The 20,000-nt window shown below is 34.4% G+C and overlaps 1 protein-coding gene and 1 long non-coding RNA gene across 6 annotated transcripts in view; one reads left to right on the top strand and one right to left on the bottom strand.

Moving 5' to 3' along the window:
* The window catches only part of LOC118765398, a 12,772-nt gene extending 11,664 nt beyond the window's left edge, over positions 1–1,108 (top strand). Inside the window, exon 4 of the long non-coding RNA XR_005001258.1 lies at positions 945–1,108. This is a non-coding gene — a long non-coding RNA (uncharacterized LOC118765398). The remainder of the gene's footprint in view (positions 1–944) is intronic.
* Positions 1,109–2,274: 1,166 nt separating this feature from the next.
* Positions 2,275–20,000, bottom strand: part of LOC115217603 (solute carrier family 22 member 8-like) — a 38,334-nt gene continuing 20,608 nt past the window's right edge. The window contains exons 5-10 of one of the 5 annotated variants that reach the window (XM_029787354.2): positions 17,149–17,466; positions 15,781–15,915; positions 14,496–14,581; positions 6,886–7,006; positions 6,210–6,282; positions 2,275–3,284 (exon numbers count right to left, since the gene is read on the bottom strand). In XM_029787354.2, coding sequence (XP_029643214.1) covers positions 3,102–3,284; positions 6,210–6,282; positions 6,886–7,006; positions 14,496–14,581; positions 15,781–15,915; positions 17,149–17,466 — 916 coding nt within the window. In that variant the 3' untranslated portion in view covers positions 2,275–3,101. Of the gene's footprint in view, positions 3,285–4,224; positions 5,714–6,209; positions 6,283–6,885; positions 7,007–14,495; positions 14,582–15,780; positions 15,916–17,148; positions 17,467–20,000 lie in introns of those variants that run through there. The other 4 variants (XR_005001256.1, XR_005001257.1, XM_036507388.1 and 1 more) reach the window with 4 other exon arrangements.

The following is a 20,000-nucleotide window of genomic DNA, read 5'->3' as shown; positions in this document are numbered from 1 at the left end:
AAAAATTCACACAAGTATCAAGGATGTAAAAGCCTACTTATAAATGTAGAAATAATATAGATAAATAAATAAATGGAGTCAAACGCATGTGTTATTCAAATCTTTTTAATTCCGAATATGTTTCGTAGAAAACATTGGTATTATTCCAGAAATAATAAAATGGTGTAAAACAATACAATCTTCTAATCAACGAAAGAAAGAAACCAAGCACATCAATAAGACATTTTAACAGAATGTGATCATTGCGTATATGATGAAGGGAAAGCTAGCAGTTTTTTTAAAAAACAAACCGTTAGTAGATATAACGTCAAACTTATTTTACGGAAAGAGAAAGAGGAGAAAGAAACAAATTAGCAGAAAACTAATATTGGAGAGATACAGACCGATGGGTGAATAGGAATACAGCTTAAAGGCCTGGAAGTAGATACATTTAGTGGAAGTGAAATGTAAGACGCCGGTCAAAGGTCGAATTTTATAGAATGATAGAAAGCACTTATAGGAACTAAAGGTATGTTTCTGCCAATGTTTGCAACAATAAACGTGTTCTATAAACGTGTTTACAAGAGGATTCTCTCAGAACAGGATGAAATACATTTTACTGTTACAAAGCGGACAATAAGATTTACCTTTATCATACGCAAAAGATGTCTGTCTGTCTATCTATCTATCTATCTATCTATCTATCTATCTATCTATCTATCTATCTCTCTTTATATACATATATATTATATATATATATATAATATATATATATATAATATATATATATATATTATATATATATATATATATAAGGCTCGGACAAAATAATGGAAGCACCTAACATCATAGAATAATTTTGAAATATCTATAAAACCGTCAAAAGCTTGTTTACTTTTATGTTTATTTTTATTTATTACTAGTGTTGCTTAATATATTTTGCTAAAATTGCTATTTCGTTTCAGATATCATCAGAAAAAGGTAATTAAAATTCCTTTAAACCATAGATCTATCGGACTTTCAAAGAGGTCGAATTGTTGGTGATCGTATGGCAGGCGCTGGCGTAACGAAAACACCCGAAATGTTTAATGTATTAATAAGTACTGTCTCGAAAGTAAAGACAGCCTTTGTAATGTGAAGTTCGACTTTAACAATTATTTTTCAAAGCCATAATGGAAATGACAAACGAGCATATTCTTTGCTTTATGAGTTCAATAAAGGCAACAATGCAACGGAAAGTGCGAGGAAAATTAATGCAGTATTTGGGGATCGAACAAGCGTAAACCAGTGTTAACGGGGGTTCCAGAAATTCATAGTCTGAAATTACAGTCTAGAAGACGAGCTTCATCCTAGAAGATTTGTAGAGGTCGACGAGGACGTCTTGCAAACCCTGATGGAAAAAGCTCCATCGTAACTTTTGATGGGCTCGCAGAGAAGCTTGGATTTGGTCATTCAACTATTGATCAACACTAAAGCAACCATCTTTGGCTTCAAGACGAAAGGTGTTCATCCATCAGGGTAATGGTTGGCCACATGCAGCACGGATGACACTCCAAAGGCTGGAAGAGTTTGAATAGGAAGCGATGCCCCACCCACCATATTCACCGGGCATTGCCTCATCTGATTATCATTTATTCCACACTCTTCAAAGTCATTTGAACGGAAAAAATATGAAGTCTGTAGACGAGGTCAGCACAGTACTGTAAGAGTTCTTTTCGTCACAGACAAGTGAAATTTGGTAGATGGGAACAGCAAGTCTACCAGATAGGTTGAAGAGCATTGTAGGAAATGAAGGAGAGTATATTTCAGATTTAGAAAATAACTTTATCTTAGTTTTGAAAATTGAAAGAAGTAAAACAAACCGCAGTGTTTATGGGATGACCCAATATATGTTACGTGAAGGATATTTTGATAACAAAATTGTTAATAATCTCATATGTATTTATTTATATATATGTGTGAGTGAGGGTGGATATAAAATTGTTAAAGCAAATATTATTTACGATAAAAATTTGCACAGTGAATTCAGAATAAATCTCTCACTACTGTTCTGTCACTTTTAACGTAACTGACAGTCAATCACTCCCACTTCGTTTGTTGTTTTAGTTTCCCTCAAACAGTGTAACCGATAGGTTACGCATTGCGTTCCTGCATTTTTCTCTGATATATTATATTTCTCTGTTTCTGTCTCTACTTCTTTAGTTACTTTTCACTATCGGGGCGATAACGGGCTGACAAGTAGTTTTTAAAGATCTTTTGGCCATTTAATTTTATATTTTAATTTTTATTTTCTTGATTTTGTATTTATGTTAGACATTTACTGCATACATTATCGCTACCGATTGAGTAAGTTTGAATGTTTTGTCTATTCAAGTGCACTTATTAACTACAGACTTCGTCACCTTACTGACGGATATGCATCTAATGTGTTGGTAGTCGTTCGTTTTCAAGCAGCCCAAGTTGAAGATTGTTTATCTGGGTGGTTGCATAGAAAATGCTGGACTCTGAATAAGCAGGGTTTTTTTTCTGATATTAGTTTTCACGAAGGAATTGTAAATGATGGGTGAACCAAACAGTTTTGCGGATAGCATTGCTAAATGCTTTTCCATTTTGGCTCAAATCGTTTAACTACGTCGTCTCCCTATTCTCTTTGAAGACTTTTGTGTGGGCCCTTCCGATCTAAGTAAAAGTGTAAATTATTTTTTTCATCTGAATCTGATAATTTACCAGGACTCTAAATTTCACGGTATTGTAAGCTCACTCACGTGGCAGAGTGATAAACATTCTAGATAAAGGAGAGAAATTCTCATATATCATTATATTAAAAATCTATTATGATTTGCCCGTCACCACCTAATCGCATAAGAAACTAATTCGCAGCGTTTTTAGATATGATATGCAATATATAATATGATATAATATAATAATATAATATAATATAATATAATATAATATAATATAATATAATATAATATAATATAATATGATATAATATAACGTAACATATGTACATATATATATGCAGACACTCATCACATCAACATATACTACGGATTTTGAATTTGTAATAAATGTAATCTTGCTAACTGAAACCGCAAGTTATTGAGATAATCATATTCTCTTTATGATATAGTATGAATTTTTATATTCTTCTTTCTATTTTTCTTCCCCATCATGTTCACATCCTCGATTGTCTCTGGTAGGACACTATCTCCCGTTTCTGGTAAAAATACATGGACCAAAATTGATGAAATCACACATCCGCTTCCTATGATAATTCCAGGAGCCCACGGAACTGCCAAAGCCTGGACATAGAAAATTAGTACATTAGTGAAATTATAAAAATATATTCATCGATAGAAAGAAATAACAATCCGACCAACAATGGTCCAGGAAAGAATATGATCTCATCCAATGGAAATGTATGTAAAGTATAAGCTATATAAATTGACTAATCAAAATGGCTCCATTTCATATGAAAATAAAGATTTAATTATGAAGAGGGAAGCTTACTCCGAGATGACGATTTAGAAAAAGAAAACGTCTTCCGCAAAAGAAAAACAAAGACTGCTACAAAATGTTTTTATACAAATGAGGAGGGGTGACTGGTCAAGAGAAAGACAATTACTTAAAAAAAAATAAGGTTACAATAAGCAAGGAAGTATGTTGAAGAGAGAAAGAAACTTTTGTATTGAAATGAAGTCTTATATGAATTTGACTAGCATAACCTGAATAAATCTAAGTAGACTCTTTTACAGAAATCTGGGAGAATATTTCATGCACAGTATTATGCATTAACAGGATAATTGTTCTAAGCACTACGGTAATGTGCGGTACAGATGCATAATTCATAACTCAAACAGACATGCAAATTAATAGACTGATTAGGGACATACTCCCCCTCTCTCTCTCACATACACACACATACACAAACATACGCTTACACACATGTAATGAAATGTGTTGTTTAATGAAAGTCATTGATAAGAATGTTAATAACACAGCATGACGCTAATGTTTTAGCAAACATTACTTTAGGTGATACTCTTTAATTTTAGAGTGTTGTTTATGAAAATGAAATCCGTTTCGCTCCACCATGTCTACATTTTGATCTACAAGATATCCCACATATACCACATATACAGCAAATGTGTCAAGCCTTGCGAACCTTGTAATAATTTATTAATCTATTAAACTACAATTAATCATTGTTAAAATAACAATATACATTTGGAAAAAAATTACCAGAAAATGTTACAACCTTAAGCTCATTACCAAGATCACTAGCATGGAGGTGTAGAAGAGTGAAGCCAGCAATAGTCTGCCATCATGCGGGATCGATTTGCATTTGGTTCATTGTTACAGTAGTAGTGATCACTTGATGAAATCTTTCACGATGTTTATCACTGGTGTTGCCCTTGTTCAAAAGAATGAAATTCAAGTGTATTTTTAATAGCATTTTGACACCATGGCACCCTTGAATGAATCCAGAAGGTCAGTTAGGATTGCCTTGTAATTCGGGCTCCGGTTCTTTTCCTAGAATGTTTTCGACAACCCTTAACACAGGATCATAATTTTATTGTTCAATTCCATCCAATGAATCTCTGAACATCTGATTCTTCATCAATTTGCGAGTGTCTGATCTAACGAACACGTCTTCTTTAATCATTGCTTCGCTTAACTGAGGGAAGATATATTTGAGCCACTTGATTCATTGGCCCTCACTCTCCAGTGGCTTCACAAAATCTTTGAAGATTCCACGTTTTATATATAGTGGTGATAGCACAATTGGCTCAGGTGAAACTATTTGTATGAATGCTACGTTTTTGTTCCCAGGTCTCCATTCATGACACGTTGAACTATTATGCTGACTGTAGCGCTTATTTCGAGCTCGGCTGTCTCATAGACACAAGTAACAGAAAATCTATATGTAATCCCACTGCGTTTCAGTTTTTTTAGTATCACATGACTCTTCTTTGCCTTCTTCGAAGAACCCACTGGAATCCCTGAATACTCATTCCCAACATGTAAAATCCCTGCCTCTATGCTGGAAGCAGTGCCATCAATGAATAACCATCAATCTATCTTGACATCAGAGGAAATTTCCAGTACCCTCATCAAATCAATACTGTTCTTGCAATAAGCCAAATCCAGTTCACCATGTGCGAGGAAAAATTCGATGAATTTCTTTTCTTGGTGCTAATACGCTGGGTTATTTTTGGTTACTTAGGCAAAAACACCAAATTCTTTGAGCATTGTCCCAGTCAGGTAAGCCTTATTCTTGGAAAGTTCAAACTTTTAAACGAAATGATTCAGTTGTTCTTGATTTAGTTTAGAGCATTAAGTGAATTTTCGAATTCCATGTCATCCATTTGATTTTCCCGCCCAGTTTCGTCATTGCAGTCATCATCTGACTCAGTCAGTGGTTGATTGCTTGAAACAAGAAAAATTCCATCGCCATGCGGCTACGGTCTTATAGTACATTGCAAATTAGGGCACATGCTACACCTTAACATTAATAATGCAAAAATAGCAACGAAACGAATTGTTGGTTTGTTGTTGCCATTCTATTGGTGTGGCAAATGACATTTGCTTCATCTAGCGATCAGATCACAAAGAAAGCTGATCACTGCAATACTTGCAGCAAAACATTTATCTTGGTCTCCATGTTTCACAAGTGAGCTTCGTGTCTTGCTTGTGTGAGTGGTCTGATGTCCTCGAATGCATATTCCTACTGATATAGTAAAAGTGATTATTTGGTCATTGCAACATACACGTCTTGAAGCCACGAAAATTGAAACAAATTAGAGAAATAAAAAAAATAGCAGTCTACTTTATCCAATTAGATAAAGTCACAATGACGTCTAAAAGGCACATTTAAATCAAGTGTTTTAAAATAGTGTTTTATCTATTTTACGTTTCTTTCATTACAGCTTGTCATTACAACTAGTCACAAAAAGAACAATCAAGGTCAATTTTAAAAGACAAGAAAGACCCCTTGAGTACTGCACGTAAGTTTAGTATATAGGTGGTATCTTGTAGATCAAGATCTAGATGTGATCGAGAGATATGGCTCCATATTCTTAAAGAGCACCATACGATTAACTAAAATCACCCAAATTATTTTTTGCTAAATAAATTTTATTTTTCTAATTTGTTGGGTTCTGTAATTAAGTGCTTGTAGTTGAATATTCCGTAGTTTAGATTCCATAGAATGAACATTTACTTACCAGGAGTTTGAGGAAAGGTGATGCCAAGCATACAGTCCGCATGAAAGTTGTAGCAAAACCAATTCCAATACTTCTACAATTACAAGAAATTTACGATTAGAGACAATGTTTAGTTAAAACATATAAATCAATAATTATGTCATACACTTGTAAATGTTAAAAAAGGTACAATAATGGGCAAACTTCTTTAGAAAATAATACCTCGTTTGTTTAGTTTGCTTTCAAATGAAGCAATGATTACATTGCGTCTTCTCTGACTATCAGTTCAGTTTCCAAACACTAAAGAAATTTCAACAATGAAATTAACTAATTGAAATTTCCCTCATTTTGATATCATTTCTCTCAATTCGAGAATGACTTTATAGTATTTTAGCTTCAAATTTCAAATCGATAAAATCAAAGTTTTACAGGAAAAGAAATGAAGTAATAGACTATATGCGGTTTGAAAATATTGATAAGCAATTTACTAATAGTTAAAATAAAACTAGTTTCAAACTAGTATTCAAAGTATGGAAAGGTATACATTGATTCCAACACGAATTAGAGTGTCTGCTAAATATTAGTTCCATTTCGAATTTCAAATTTCAAATGTATTTACTATGTCGTCAGCCATGCAAAAACAGAGGTAGGTCTCTTGTCATATCTACAGAAACATTTATTACCAGTAGATCCGTACCTTATTTTTGTAGGATATAGTTCTGAGGTGTAAATGTAATCACCAGAGGAGGCAGCATTCAGTCCAGCAACTGCCAAACAATACAACGCGAGAATGACACATTCCATTGTGTTACTACCCTCTGAAATAATAATGATAATAATGGTTTCAAATTTTGCCACAAGAGCAGCGATTTTAGGGGAGGGAATAAGTCGATTACATCGACTCTAGTGTTTCACTGGTACTTAATTTATCGAACCCGAAAGAATGAAATGCAAAGTCGACCTCGGTGGGATTTGAACTTAAAACTTGAAGACGGAAGAAACACCGCTAAGCATTTTTCCCGGTGTGCTTGCGATTCTGCCAGTTCGCCACCACCACCACCACCACCATAATAATAATAATAATAATAATAATAATCCTTTCTACTGTAGGCACAAGGCCTGAAATTTAGTGGAAGGGATTAAGTCGAGGACATCGACCCCAGTACTTAACTGGTACATATTTAATCGACCCCCAAAAGGATGAAAGGCAAAGTCGACCTCGATGGAATTTGAACTCAGAACGTAGCGTCAGATCGCTCGGAATGCTAATGATTCTGCAAGCTCGCTGCCTTAAGAATAATAATAATAATGATAATAAAAATCCTTTCTACTACAGGCCTAAGACCTGAAATATTGGAGAATGGACTAGGCAATTACGTCGACTCCAGTGTTTCACTGGTACTTATCGACATTGATACTTATCGACCTGGAAACGATGAAAGTCGACCTCGGCGTAATTTTGAATTCAGTACGTGAAGATGGACAAAATACCGCTAAGCATTTCTCCCTGCGTGCTAACGATTCTGCCAGCTCACCGCTTTAATAATAATAATAATAATAATAATAATAATAATAATAATAATATAATAATCCTTTCCACTATAGGCGCAAGGCCTGAAACGTGGGGAAGTGTACTAGTCGATAACTCTGACACTAGAGTTTCGCTGGTACTTAATTTACAGACCCCGAAACGATGAAAGTTGACCTTGGCGTAATTTAAACTCAGAACGTAGCGACGGGAGAAATATCACTAGGCATTTCGTCCAACGTGCTAACGAATCTGCCAGCTCACCGAATTTATAATAATAATAATAATAATTAATAATAATAATAATAATAATCCTTTCTATTATAGGCACAAGGCTTGAATTTTGAGGGAGGGGGATAGTCAATTTTATCGATCTCAGTATTCAACTGGTACTTAATTTATCGAAGGATGAAAGGTAAAGTCGACCTCGGTTGAATTTAAACGTAGAAAGCGGCGGCTGACGAAATACCTATTTCTTTACTACCCACAAGGGGATAAACACTGAGAGGACAAACAAGAACAGACAAACGGATTAAGTCGATTATATCGACCCCAGTGCGTAACTGGTACTTGTTTAATCGACCCCGAAAGGATAAAAGGCAAAGTAGACCTCGGCGGAATTTGAACTCAGAACGTAGCGGCAGACGAAATACTGCTAAGCATTTTTTCCAGCGTGCTAACGGTTCTGTCACCTCACCGCCTTAATAACTATAATGATGATGATGATGTTAATAATAATAATAATAATAATAATAATAATAATAATAATAATAATAATATAATAATAATAATAATAATAATGATAATAATAATGATAATAATAATAATAATAATAATAATAATAATAATAATAATAATAATAATAATAATAAACAAAATAACATGCACCATAAGAGATTAATTATAACTGAGTATGGGGACGAACCGACTGAAGAAATAACAAAAATAGAAGAAATGAACATCACCAAGTCGATAAATATGAATCAGCATGAACGTCTCCCAAGGCTACAAAAATATAAACAGTTCTATGAAAGGATGAAGGGAAACAACAAAGCCCTACAAGTAACAATGACCACTTCAAATGATACACAAAATATCAACAAACTAAACGAATTGATCTACTCAACAACTTAGTGATATTCAGGGGAACTTGACTTGGTCCTCACGAAGATGAAAAGTACCCAGGCAAATTCCAAATCCCAAAATGGAAACAGAGTATAATAAATGATATTAAAAAGCAAAAGACTCATTACTAATTTGTAGATTAGTGAATGAGGGATCAAATTTGAAAAATAAAAAAAAGAGCCATATAACAAAACAATTCAACATAAAAGAGAGATAAAAGAAAAAATTAATCAGGATATAGCAGCAAGAATTTGCCGCATTCAACGGTACGAATAATGGAACGCTTCTTCGAAGAAAACAGGGAATTTAAAATAAATACGAGATTTTACAGAAACTTAAACAACAAAAATTATATCAATAGGTGACATGCCAGCAATATCAGCGATTGAGTCATACTGAGAAGGAACATGGAGCACACAAGAAAAGCACAAAAATCTTCAGCGGATAAATAGGGAAAAAGAAAGGAAGAACAAAATAGTACCACAGGTATGGCCCACCATCACAGGCTGAGAGTGCTATCAACTGGAAAATTCCAGAGATATACAAGTCCCCAATTTCTGGTTGAAATACCTTACCAGTACGCACTCTCAAATAATGGCAGCATTAAATTTATGAATATGAAAACCAGAATCAACACTAAACTGGATGCTGATGGTCAAACCACCCTAATTCACAAAAACAAAGACACCGTACAACCACAAAATTATAGGTCAATAACATGCCTATCAGCATCGTAAAAAATCCTCACAACAGTCATCTATAACCGGTTTATAATACACCTGGAAAACAACAATGTTTTACAAAAAGAACAAAAGGGGTGTATAGAGGGATGTATGGTTAAAAGGAGCAACTTCTAGTAAACCGAGCCATTTTAAAGGACTGTAAGAGGAGAAAGACAAACCTGAACATGACTTTTATTGATTACCAGAAAGCATTCGACAATGTGGCATCACTCATGGTTACTGGAATCTCTTCATATAAATAATGTTGCTCTAACTTAAGTAAAATATATGAAACATGCAATGGCAAACTGAAATTCCAGTATAACATTGAAAAAAATGAACGCCACTCATTATAACCTGCCCTATACTCTTAAGAAGGGTTACTTTCCAGACAGACACGCTGTTCATTCCTGCTTTTCTACCTTTCTCTGGCCCCGCTAACTTGTTATATGAAAGCACCATGGGTGGTTTTATTTAACAAGTTTTAATTGGTGCTATGGACAAAAAATAAACATGGAAGACTTTAAAATTTTCACTAAAAATACCACGGAACAAAGAAACCTTCTAAAAAATATCCATACTTTCAGCAAGAAAATCGGTGCGAGCATAGGGCTGGGTAAATGTGCCGAAGTGACATTGAGAAGAAACAAATTAATCAGGACTGAAAACTCTGAACTCGTCATAGAGATAGATATCAGAGAATTAGACCACAATCACCCATAAGACGAAACAGCGTATATACAACATACAGAAATGAAAGAGAAAATTAGAGGAGAGTACTACAGGAGAGTTAGACTAATATTAAACTCTGAACTCAATGCTAAAAGTAAGATGATAGGGATAATACGTTAGTCTTACCAGTCATATATAACAGCTTCAACATAATAAATTGGAAGATGAGTGATTTGAAAAACTTAGATAGAAAAACCAGAAAACTACTAAGAGCATACCGAAGTAACCACACTCCAAGCAGACGCAAACAGAATATGTGTACCCCTCTCAGAAGGAGGCCATGGCCAAATAACAGTTGGACTAGAAATGTACTTAGAAACAAAAAGTGGAAGACTACTACATGTAATAAAGCAACACGAGCAAAGGAAAACCCTTTTCTCTATACACAAGGAGGCGACAAAATACAAAGCAAACTACACTGAAACAATGACATTAGATGATAACATATCAGAAATGGCCGAAGAGAATAAAAACAACATGAAAACAGCACTACAAAACAGACTAAAGAATAAATGGAGACAAAATCACTCCATGCTCAGTACCCTGCAAAGCTTGATAGAGAAGAAGTGAGCCTAAATAAAAGCCAACAATAGCTCAAAAGCTCTGGACTAAAAACTGGTATGGAAGGTATATTGCTCGTTCCACAAGATCAACGTCTATCTGAGAACAACTATAAAAGCAAATTAATAAAAACATTTCCTAACACCAAACACAGAATGGGCAACCAGTACAATGAGACAGTTGACCACATCATCTCTGGTTGTATATTCCTTGCCAAAACTGCTGAATATATAAACATACGCGACCGAGTAAGCAGTTGTATTCACTGGATAGTGTGCCAAAACTATGACATAAAAAACTGACGATAAATGCTATAAATATGTATCAAATAAAGGAAAATACAACTTTCAGGCCACAATCATCTGGGATATGCTTGTTCAAACCGACAAAGCAATAAAAACTAATCTCCCAGACATAATAATCAAATATAATTAAAAAAAAAAACTTTCTGACCAAAATATTGTTCAAAAAGAAGTGGAGAAATTATCAAAATACACAGATCTCGAAATTGAAGTATTCAAGATGTGGGGTATGAAGGTGAAAACAATACAAGTAATAACTGGACTATTGGGTTTGATAAAAAATAAACATGTGAACAAAAACGTAGAAGCTAAATCTGGATTCTCAACACTGCACACTATCCAAAGAATTGCCCTGCTAGGAACAGCCCTCGTCCTACGCAAGACACTATCAATCCAGTAATACAACCTAAACAAAATAACCCACAAACACAAGACACACACTATACAGCAATTATGCAGCCAGTGAAATAAACTTCCACCAGCAATCCAATAACCAATGCATTACAGACTCAACGCACAATATAGCAGTAATACAACAAAAGACTGCACCATACCTCAAGAGTAAAAAAAAAAAACTAATGTAATACAATACCGGGAAAAGTTTGCGCACTGCCAACAACAGAAAAGAACATACAATACTGCACACGCCCCAGCAATACGGAGGTACAGCAGTCGATGCATTAGAAATTTGCCTGAAACTACCAAATATTGAACATTTATGTAGTAGTAATAATAGTAATAATATATAAAAAATAAACAAATTAGCAGAGTTCATGAATTTTGGAGAAGTGTATATTAATTATATTAATTCCTTTTCTTGATTGTTCAGTTTATTAACCTTGCAATTAAGAATGTCGAAATGTACAACGACAGGAAAATAATGAATATAATATTGGACCTTTAATTTCGTAGAACGTGACTGGTTCATCAAAATATTAGTAGTCATAAAGTTTTGGTAAGCCAAGAATGGTGAACTCCTTGAAATTAGCGATCGAGAAATAACAGATACTTCTTACGGAATTCAACACGAGTTGGCTTTAAGCCAATTTCACAGGAATTTCAACTGAAATATTCAAAAGCGATTGCCGATCTGTTCTTCACTTTGTTTTATTATTGTTGCTTTTCATCAGTCTGATAAAAAATTAATTTAAAATAATAAGGACGAGCAAGATTTTGCGCATTAAACACAATATGAATTCAACAATGATAAAAGCATTCAGCAAACGGCCGAAACTTGTGCCTCCTAAGTACAATTTAACAGAGATATTATTTTTATTTTGGCTAGGGAAGCTCATAAAAATGTTGGCAATAAAACGAGGCAAAGCTGTATGTTAGACAAGATTTGGAAGGGTTTGAGAAAGATAAAGTAAAAGTGAAACTTGTGCAAAAGTGAAATAAATATTTTAAGGCTCAAAATTCTTGAAAGAATTTGAAAATCAACCACAACATCAAAGACATGGTCACTTTGTAACGCCATCGATGACATATAGTTAAATGGTATGGAACGGCAACGTAACATGGAGTCGTAACATGGAGTATATATTATGTGCAGTAACATTGGTATCGATATAACAGTATACAGAGTGCGTAAGGTATTTGAAGACATACCTTTTTGGATCATTGCTGCAATTATTGCTAACTCTGTATAATCTTTGTTTCAGAAAATAATAATGGCAGACACTCAGCTTTACTCAAGAGATGAAGTGACATGCTGTTATTGTGGTTATAGAGGCTGAGCATAGCGATTTAGAAATATCTCGATTTTTAAAAGTTGCCAGATCTTTCGTTTATAATGTTTGTAAGGAGCTAAAGACTGACGATGGGAACGCATCCCAAGTATTAAAAAGCATAAAGGCATTCTAAACGTTCTGAAATCATCAGAACACTTGAATTTATCCATCAAGTTCAACAGACCATTGATTACAATCCCAGGAAGCCCATGAGGTTAATTACAAAAGATCTCCATGTGTCAGAAGGAACAGTCAGAAATGTTGACCACGAAGACACCAGAAATAAGTCTTATACGATGAGGAAAGGTCAATTCGTCCGAAAAATCGAAAGAAAATCACTACATCAGATCTAAAAATCTCTTAAACAAACTGAAAAAGTCTGCAGAAAAATATTTGATTTGTTTTTTCTCAAACGAGAAAAACTTCGACCAAGATCAAGAAGTTAAGAAGAAATGACAGATGGTTATGTGTAGACCCTTCTGAAGTTCCAAGTGTTATGCATACAAAATTTCCTGCAACTGTCATGATTTTAGGGGTTGTCGGTAATGAAGGACATGTGATGCCTCCTTACTTCTTTCGACAAGGCCTTAGAGTTAACTCTGCCGCCTACATTGAGGTCCTGGAAATAATTGTTAAGCCCTGGATAGACAGTGTATTCAATAGAAGGCCATATGTATTTTAGTAAGACTCTGCATTATCTCACATGGCTCCAGTAACACAGGAATGGTTGGCTGAAAACTTTCATGATCCCATAACCCCTAACATTTAGCCTCCTAATTCCCCAGATCTCAATCAATTAGATTATTACATGTGGAGCGTTGTTGAGAGAGAGGCCAGTGAACACGCTCATAACACCAAAGATTCTTTGAAATCTGCCATAGTCAGAGTATTGTCCAAAATGAACCAGTACCACTTGATTCGAGCATTTAGATGATTTAGATCTCATATAGAAGCAATTATGGAAGCTGAAGGTGGCTTTATTGAATAACATTATAGAAAAGGAGATTTATTTTTATCCTCATAGCATTGTTTGATGAATAAAGTTATCTGATTTTATATATCTGTTTTTGTTTTTTAATAAACATAAATCTCTCCTCAAATATCTTACGCACTCTGTATAAACGGAAGAAAGAAAAAGACTTATATATATATATATATAGAGAGAGAGAGAGTGAGAGAGATGAAAGAGAGAATCATAACTTGCTTATATTGTATGATTTCTGCAATTTCACATCGCAATTAGAGGTTGCACTTCTAAATTTCTTGTCTCATTGATGTCGACATAATTTTAATTAGTTAATATTTGGTTAGCATCTGGATAGGAAGATTAATTTATTATATCATAGTTGTGGACTTATATATTGCCTTCTTAAATCAGTAATAAACAATTAATACTGTATGACCTTCCCTTTTGTTTCAGCGCGTGAAGGCAGAAAGTTCTATTTCTCTATATAAACCAAGTGAATATTAATCTTACTACCATTTTCAGAATTCAGAGAACATTGTTTCAAAGAGAATGCAACTATATCAGAATAAACAATGTGATGAAAACTTAGTTAAATAGAAAATATGTATCAAAAATATAGAATATGTATCCTTAATATTACCTGCGAATATCTTTATCAGGGATGCAGAGATAACTGACATAGCAGCAAGTGTCTTCAAACTTTGTAGCGATATTTTGTGACCAAACCTAAGAAAGAAAAACCGTTGTATATATATATATATATATATATATATATATATATATATATATGTGTGTGTGTGTGTGTGTGTGTGTGTGTGTGTGTGTGTGCGTGCGTGCACACGCGCGTGTGTATATGCACACACACACACACATACACACATATATGTCAGCAGTGTAACCACAGTGTGCCGTTGGCGATTTCTTCTTCTTTGGACTTTTTACCTTTCTCTTTTCCGACGAAGAGCTATGTTCGAAACGTCAAACTCTCCTTTGTTGTTTTTTTTGTTTGAACTGTTTGTTTATTTGAAGTGACTATATATATATATATAAGTGTGTGTGTGTGTAAATGTCGAAGATTGTCAAAGAAATCCAGCTATATGAATTCAACTTGTGTGTAAAAAGAAATTTTTAAAGGACGTACGTACTCTCAGATTTCGAAATGAGCTCACACTTAAAATTTTATGAATCCACTGGAGATGCCACGACGAAGTTTTTTTAAGAGGTACGCAAGTAGCATGACAAAGAAGTACAAAACGGCTAAGAAATTCGCTCAACTATTTATAAATTCAATGACTATCTATAATATTACCTCATCTATAAAAATATAACGAGAGAGAAATATATCATTCGCCTGTAATTTTATCTTTTCCCTCTCTATCAGTGATACCCATCTTGTTTTACTTTATCTGCTTCTTTACAATTACTTTATAAATGTTTGCTCTTTCTCCTTCACATATTTATATTTCATTTATTTTCTTCTGTCATATCCATCACGGAAATTTGGGGTTTACTTTAATATTATGATTTTAAAAAATTTTGTTTAACATACTATGGCAAGAAATGACTTAAACTCCAAATATTAAATATTGAAATTTCTGTTCGTACGAGGCGCTCATGCATTTTGCGAGTCTATTAAGGACATAAAGAAAGAAAATTTCTTTAAACAGGAATCGTACCGTATCAAGTTAGAGTGATGGTAAATTCATTTAGTATAGTTTTATCACACAAAATACAAGTCCTTGAAGTATTACAGATTAATCAGTTTTCTATGACTGTAAGATCTCCAGCTATTTCAGTGTGACTTTAAGCAAAATTTACTTTTATGAGATATAAAGTCCAGAATGTAGAACACTGTAATTAAATAATAGCTCCAATATTACCATATTACCATATTACCATATTACCATATTGAGAACATCAATTACCTTTTCGCTATCACAGAATAAATCCCTATAGCAAATACATCAATTAAAGACATTATGAAAGTGTTGAGATAGATGCTGCCAGCTAGAACTTCCATCATTAGAAAAATACTGTTCCACGAGGCAAAATTTAGAGCCCTATAAATTAAAGAAACAAAATATGTTAACTTATTTCTCATCATGAATGCTAATGCTTAAGGAAATATTGCGCCAATGAAAACTTTACAGTATTAACAGTATTAATTGACGAGGATATTTTCATGATTGATGCTAGAAAACAAATGTAATATAGAAATGATTGCATTTAAAATACTGTAGTACTAATTGATAACTTAAAGTTAATAAAACAGTAAAAGAAATAAGAGAAATAACAGAACATATACAAACAACATATGACAAAACGAGAGATATAGAGAAAACATTTACATGGTTATTCATTGAACTGATTTCTTCTTACTTACTCCACTAATACTCATTAGAAATACAATGTTTACGCCTTCGGTTCCTTTAAAGTAAAAAAATTATATACATATATATATATGTATATTTTTTATTTTTTTTACTTGTTTCAGTCATTTGACTGCGGCCATGCTGGAGCACCGCCTTTAATCGAGCAACTCGACCCCGGGACTTATTCTTTTGTAAGCCTAGTACTTATTCTATCGGTCTCTTTTGCCACCTACATCTATATGTATATATACATGCATATATGGGTACAGGACATAAAAAAAAGGTTGAACAATATGAGAAACGAAAACATAAAAACAAAAGCATGGAAACGAACTTTTTTTCAAACAACGAAAAAACAGAGTACAAGACATACAACACAAGGAATATTCTCCTTCTTCAGGTGTCTCTATTTCGTCTACTCCGCTTTTCGAGGGTAAGGAGAAGATGCGACTTCGTTGAAACAGTCCTTCCCGCAAAGCAAATTAAATAAAATTTGGGATTTTTTGCGGATGGGTATATATATATATGTATAAAATTTGGGATTTTTTGCGGAGGGGTATATATATATATATATATATATATATATATATATATATATATATATATATATATATATGTTCTTACTGTCCTGTTATTGTTACCACTTTTACCTCTCCGCAAAAAATCCCAATTTTATTTAATTTGCTTTGCGGGAAGGACTGTTTCAACGAAGTCGCGTCTTGTACTTACCCTCGAAACGCGGAGTAGACGAAACAGGGACACCTGAAGAAGGGGAATATATATATATATATATATATTGTGTTTAATAAAAAATTTGGATCACAATGTAAGTTTCTTCTAAAAACAACATCGTTGCTTATTTTTCTGAAGTGATCATGGTAACTGGCAAAATAGTATCAATAATAAGAGACTGAAACTTACCATTCTATAGACATAACGATTGTTACTTTCCTCAGATAGGGTGACTTAAAGACAGCGAGTAAATTAACAAATACTGAGGATTCTTCTTTTGTTTGTGTTTGCGTATGTTCGACACCAGTTGTGACATCGCCCATTCGATATTCAAGACAGGTTTCGTTCACGTGACCATCAGAGTGTTTTGCTGCGGTACCTTTCAAAGTTATATTCCAGACACTATCAAAGTCGATGTTGTTTTGTTTTGCTGCGTTCCTAATAATTTTCTTAGCCGTTTTGACTTTTGAATTAGCAAAGAGCCACCGGATAGATTCCTTCAGGAATCTACAAACATAAAGACATAAATATGAGGTAATAAGTGTGTGTATGTGTAGGCGTGTGCGTCTGTGCAAGTGGGTGAGTGTGTGTGCGTGTGTGAATGGGTGAGTGTGTATACGTGTATTTCGTTTTACATACATAGATACATACATAAGGCCAGGTTGTGCAACTTCCTCGTCCTCCACAAACACTCCCCTGTGATAAATCTCCCCGGCACTTCTATACCTCTCTTGGAGAGAACAGTCACGTCAGGCACCAGCACTCTTCGCACCATCAAGATGAAGAGTCTTAATCCCCGGCTATAGAACTACTGCTCGGATACGAGATTGCACCGACAACACACACACACACACACACACACACACACACAACACACACACACACACACACACACACACACACACACACACATATATATATAATTATAAAGCCAAAGTTAGGGAATGGACCAGATAAAATCCAGGCTACATATGTTTCATAAATAACAGGATCTCGGAAGCAGTAATTACTATCTTCCTACACCTTGATTCTTGGATCTTACCTTTACTCATATGCGTGTATACATACATATATACATACACATATATACATACATACACACACACACATACACGCAAACACAGACACACACACACACGCACAGACGCACAGACACAGACACACACACACACACACACACACACACACATATTCAAATATTAATTAAAATAATAAAGGGTAAAATCAATAATAATTTTACCAGGCAGCCAGTGCGGAAATATAAACCTAATTAGGTAAATTTTACAAAATGTTTTATAATTATATAGATGAATATATCCAGGGATCGGGTTTATGCCTCACCACGCACCGCAAGAAATCTTTTATCACTTTAAAATCTCCGAGAATAACACTTTATTGTAAACAAGCAAAAGAAAAATAATGAATTAATAAGACTGGTTAACTATGTACGTGTTTTAAACTTAAAGAAAAAATAATTTTACTTACTGTTACCCTTCAGCATAGTATTCCATATAAGTTTACGAGTAACTCAAAATATGCACGCGATCAGCGTCATCGCATGTCCAGTATCAATCCACACACGCAAAAATATACTGCTGAGTATAATTCCTATCTTTCTTTTATACCCATTTGAAGTGTGTTAAGATCTAGACTGCAGTAAAAGAGATCTAGACTGCAATTAACCAGCATTATTGATTCATTACTTTTCTTTTGCTTGCTTATAATAAAGTGTCTTATTATCGGAGAATTTAAGGTGGTAAAAATGAATTTAGCGTCTATTTCTTGCGGTGCGTGGTGAGGCATGAAACTGACCCCTTGTTATAATCTCTTCGCTATATATAAAACTGAAATGCGTTTCCACCGCTTGGATCGCTTTCAAGGCCACTACATCCCGTCCGATTGACTCCAAAATTTACAGGGACATGTAAAATGAGGTGACGATACCCGTGGGCTACCTTAGAAATACCTATCTTAAAAGGTGTCGTTGCTAGGACCAAAAACCCACTTTGACAAGTCCACTCCCGTTCTTTAATGTATCTGTCTTCCTCAACTCACTCTCGCTATTTCCTCTCTTCCCAGCACTTTTTCACTCACTCTATTTCCTACATTCCCATTACTTTCACTTCGTCAAACGGCCTTCTTTTATGTATCTGTCTGCATTCATAGAGAGAATTACCATCGCCACCACCAACACACAATCATGACGAACAAATGTTATGAATCTCGCCATCGCATTCTATTGTCTGCCTGTCAACGCGCCGATCGAGCAAATACAAACATAACACACCAACGAGCGTTTGTGTTCTGGTGATAACGTAGGTCTTTTGTTTCTATTACATTTTAACATTTATTTAGAACCCTGCAAATTTTTCGTGCTAAATTTTCATTTTTTACTATTTTATTATTTTTTCTTAAATTGATGCTTTTATTAAAATTAATTCTAATTGTCTGGGTCAACAGTTCGTTTCCTCGGAGGATATGGAAATTCCTATTACCCGTCAGAGAAATAACTCCAGCAGCTCACAACTATTTCAACAAAGACAAGGTTACCTGCTTACCAGTCGAATTCAGCGTCAAAGCTCACGTATAACAGAGACTCCAACACACACACACACACACACTAACACACACACACACACATATATATATATATACATATATATATATATATATAATGTGTGCATTATGTGGTCAGTTGAGCTGAAAATATGCAGACCTATGTTAAAAGTGCTGGCAAGTTTGCATGACAACTATTTTTTTTCCTCAAATGAAACGCGTGACCTCTAGGACAAAATTCCTCAACTTATAAAATGTGGCGCCAGTACACCCGAATGAAATCGGGTTATATTAACCAAAATGTGAAATGGGGTCTAAATGGGGCTGGAAGGGGATTAAAATTTAAAGGAGCGGGTGTTTAGGAATTCTCTGTTACATCAAGCTAAAACATTTGCGCCAGCCTTTTAATCGTCAATGTGTTGGCGTCCATGATGAAGAAGTTTTGAATGCTTGCCATGGTGAATCTACTGTCGTGAGAAAGAATC

This window comes from Octopus sinensis, linkage group LG11 (assembly GCF_006345805.1).
Source record: "Octopus sinensis linkage group LG11, ASM634580v1, whole genome shotgun sequence".
Classification (NCBI taxonomy): domain Eukaryota; kingdom Metazoa; phylum Mollusca; class Cephalopoda; order Octopoda; family Octopodidae; genus Octopus; species Octopus sinensis.
Note: the sequence above shows the minus strand (reverse complement) of the source record. Positions and strands in the feature narration are given on the sequence as shown.